The sequence below is a fragment of the Plasmopara halstedii genome (genome assembly GCF_900000015.1).
Source record: "Plasmopara halstedii genome assembly, contig: Scaffold_816, whole genome shotgun sequence".
In the NCBI taxonomy this organism is placed as follows: Eukaryota; Oomycota; class Peronosporomycetes; order Peronosporales; family Peronosporaceae; genus Plasmopara; species Plasmopara halstedii.
Window position 1 is genome coordinate 123,303 of NW_020187732.1, and position 2,811 is coordinate 126,113.

Consider the following 2,811-nt stretch of genomic DNA (forward strand, 5'->3'; position numbering starts at 1 on the left):
TACCTCATTTTTACAAACACAGTGCTTCTGCAAGCAGTAAAAAGCACATCATTTAGCTTAACTTTTGAGTTTACAGTAAAGAGTTCACTGCATGGTGGAGAAAACTGGAATGGCGAGTCACATTAGTTGGGACCTAAGCTATATACATGTGTCTGCGGCTTTATATGCCTTGTAATTGTTATGTAATTAATGGTGCAAATATGCAATAAGGTAATCTATCCGGTTCAAATCCTGTTCGAGACAATTATTTCCGATTTCTCTCGCATGTCATAAGTCCCTCTAAATTTTTATATAAGGCAACAAGCTAAAAATAGATGGTTTTCAGCTATAAAATTTAAATTATGCGTGGATCTTCAAATCAGTTTTGCGAACTTTCAGGACATTGGATTTAATCAATTAGATAGTTTATTTTCACTAAAACGAGACTGTTTGTTATAGCTTTTATTCCACTCTGTGAGCTGAGATACCATCATGAAACATATGGGGATACGATTTATGACTTAATTGCATTGTATACAAGCACATGTAAAGCTTCACGATATCATTTAATCATCGATTTCATTTGCATACCGACTAATGCTTTACTTATTTTTTTTTATTTTTATGAGTCGCTGTCGCCATCATACTACGATTTCATGACGGCTTATTTAATGATGTATAATAAAATCTATGACACTAAGAAAAACCTCTTATCACAAAATTATTTCTCAAGCACAATGTTGAGTATCAATTTTGATCGGCAACTTTGCATTACACATACTAAATAATATTTATGATTCTAGGTCAAAAATTAATTTACTTTCATTTAATGACCATTTTCTTACCCGGATTGTTGAACAGATGGACGGACCATGGATTCTGCATTTATGTTATAACAATATTGAAGAACGATCTCGCGGATATGTTTCTATTTCTATGCATAAGTATTTCATGTTGATCGTACAGAAAATTATCTTAGTGGTGAACTTGATGGCTACCCATTCATGATTGAGGGCTCAAACCCCCAAGTGCCGCCCGTGTAGCGAGCAGTAAGTGCATGTAAGGTCCCAACCAGTGTGACTCGCAGTTCAAGTTTTAACCACTATCTTGTCTTGTATCTGATATATTTTCTTCGCGTTTTCTGTGAACTTAGATATAGGCTAGATGAAGAACTTCATCCTGCTTGTAGTAGCGCTGAAATTGTATAATATCACCCGATCCCTCGGCTCGCAATATATTTCTATCGATAAAAATTTGCCTGCAAAGTCTAGTAATAAAAAATTGAGCATTTTTGAATGCTCAGCATATTAAATATTCATTTTATTGAAGTCAACTCATCTGTGACGCGTGATGTTTCGTTTTGCTATTTCCGTCATTGCTGCTTATGAGGCTTCTTCTCTTCGAGCACAACCTTTTTCAATGTGATCATATATGAGTGTGAATAGTAAAATGTGGGCAAATAGCTTTTGACTAAAGCGTGAAATGTGACTTTGCTTAACGAAAGCAAAATTAGGAGTCGTGTCTTCGTCCTCTCTGCCACATTAGTAAAAGTATCAGTCAATACTCATGTGATGAGTTTTACTTGATACGTCAAGTTCTTTGATTTGATGCATAAGGCGGTGTAGTAAGTCGCGGTGACCTTGTCGTTTCAAATATCTTTTTATTTTTCAAAAAAAAATATAGATGTACACGAAAACATCTGAAAGCAACACTTTACCTCTGATTCGATGCGAGGACCAAGGTTCATTCACGTGTTCGCGTGAGTGAAGTTTACCATCATGTCGTCTTTTCTTCGATGTTAATGTTGTTGCCACTATGATCCTGGGTAAGCAAACTTTCGTTGGGATTTATGCTCGTCAATCTTCGAGCTCCGCCCTTACCACAATACTAATGTTTACGTGGCTATCTGTTCAGCCATACTCCACAATAACTTTTATTCGGCATTTGTTATCAAAAGTTATGTATAATAAGTTCATTAACGGAGACTTTCACGCACCAACGTGTATACCTGTAGGTTAAGAGTGGTTTGCAGCATGGCTCACTGTCTTACTGAGTCCTCGTTTCGAGTAGCTTCCATGTGTAGAGTTGGCTTATCTCTTGCCGCAAAGGCTTTATGTTGGCCAAATCGTGGAAATTTACCGCGAATTCGGGATTTGATATCACACTCATTTTAGTACAAGCCTCCGCGGCTGTGATAAACACTACGCACTTAGCGATGCAGATTATATCGATCGGTGCAATGAGACTGTTCACTGTTAGTAGCATTTTTGCTTTTCGAGCTGACAAGCTCACGTTGTTATATTTGTTGTGCATTAAAAATCTTGCGCACAATCTCAGTTATTTTATGATAATTTTCTCTTCTAGAATCAAGTATTTATGGCTCAAGAAAACATTTTTTTAAGTACAGAATACAAAATTTAATTAAATTCAGGGGAGCTTAAAATGTATCACTATTTTTCAGTGACATACTTTTTTAACTGAGTAGTGCAAACCATATACAGTAGTTTACTTCCGAAGCAATGGTTTCTCGCTCTCTACTGCGCCTCTGCACCATCGCCAACGCAGTCTTATCTAATATATCATCTTCTTAAACATTTCAAGTGCAGCAAGAAGTGATAAAGACTTGAAATCAGAGTTGAAGCGGGGCTTGAAGAAGGAGGTCGCTTTGCTGGCGGTCATGGTGGTGGCTGGAGTTACTGGTGTACACTTTTACAAGGTACAACGGATGGAAAGCTTATGGTGAGAAAAGAACAACGTAAGAATTTTTCCTTTGTCAGAATCGTGAAAGTGCTCCAGTGAAGAAAGTCGAGCGACTGATTGAGCAGGCAAAGC

The 2,811-nt window shown here is 37.2% G+C and overlaps 1 protein-coding gene across 1 annotated transcript in view; it reads left to right on the top strand.

The window, feature by feature from the left end:
• Nucleotides 1–2,355: 2,355 nt before the first annotated feature.
• The window catches only part of PHALS_13974 (uncharacterized protein), a gene marked incomplete at both ends in the record, with an annotated part of 509 nt that continues 53 nt past the window's right edge, over nt 2,356–2,811 (top strand). Inside the window, 4 exons of the mRNA XM_024729696.1 lie at nt 2,356–2,380; nt 2,465–2,501; nt 2,581–2,695; nt 2,757–2,811. The exon at nt 2,757–2,811 is cut by the window's right edge and continues 53 nt beyond it. Of these exons, the coding sequence (XP_024580047.1) occupies nt 2,356–2,380; nt 2,465–2,501; nt 2,581–2,695; nt 2,757–2,811 (232 nt within the window). The remainder of the gene's footprint in view (nt 2,381–2,464; nt 2,502–2,580; nt 2,696–2,756) is intronic.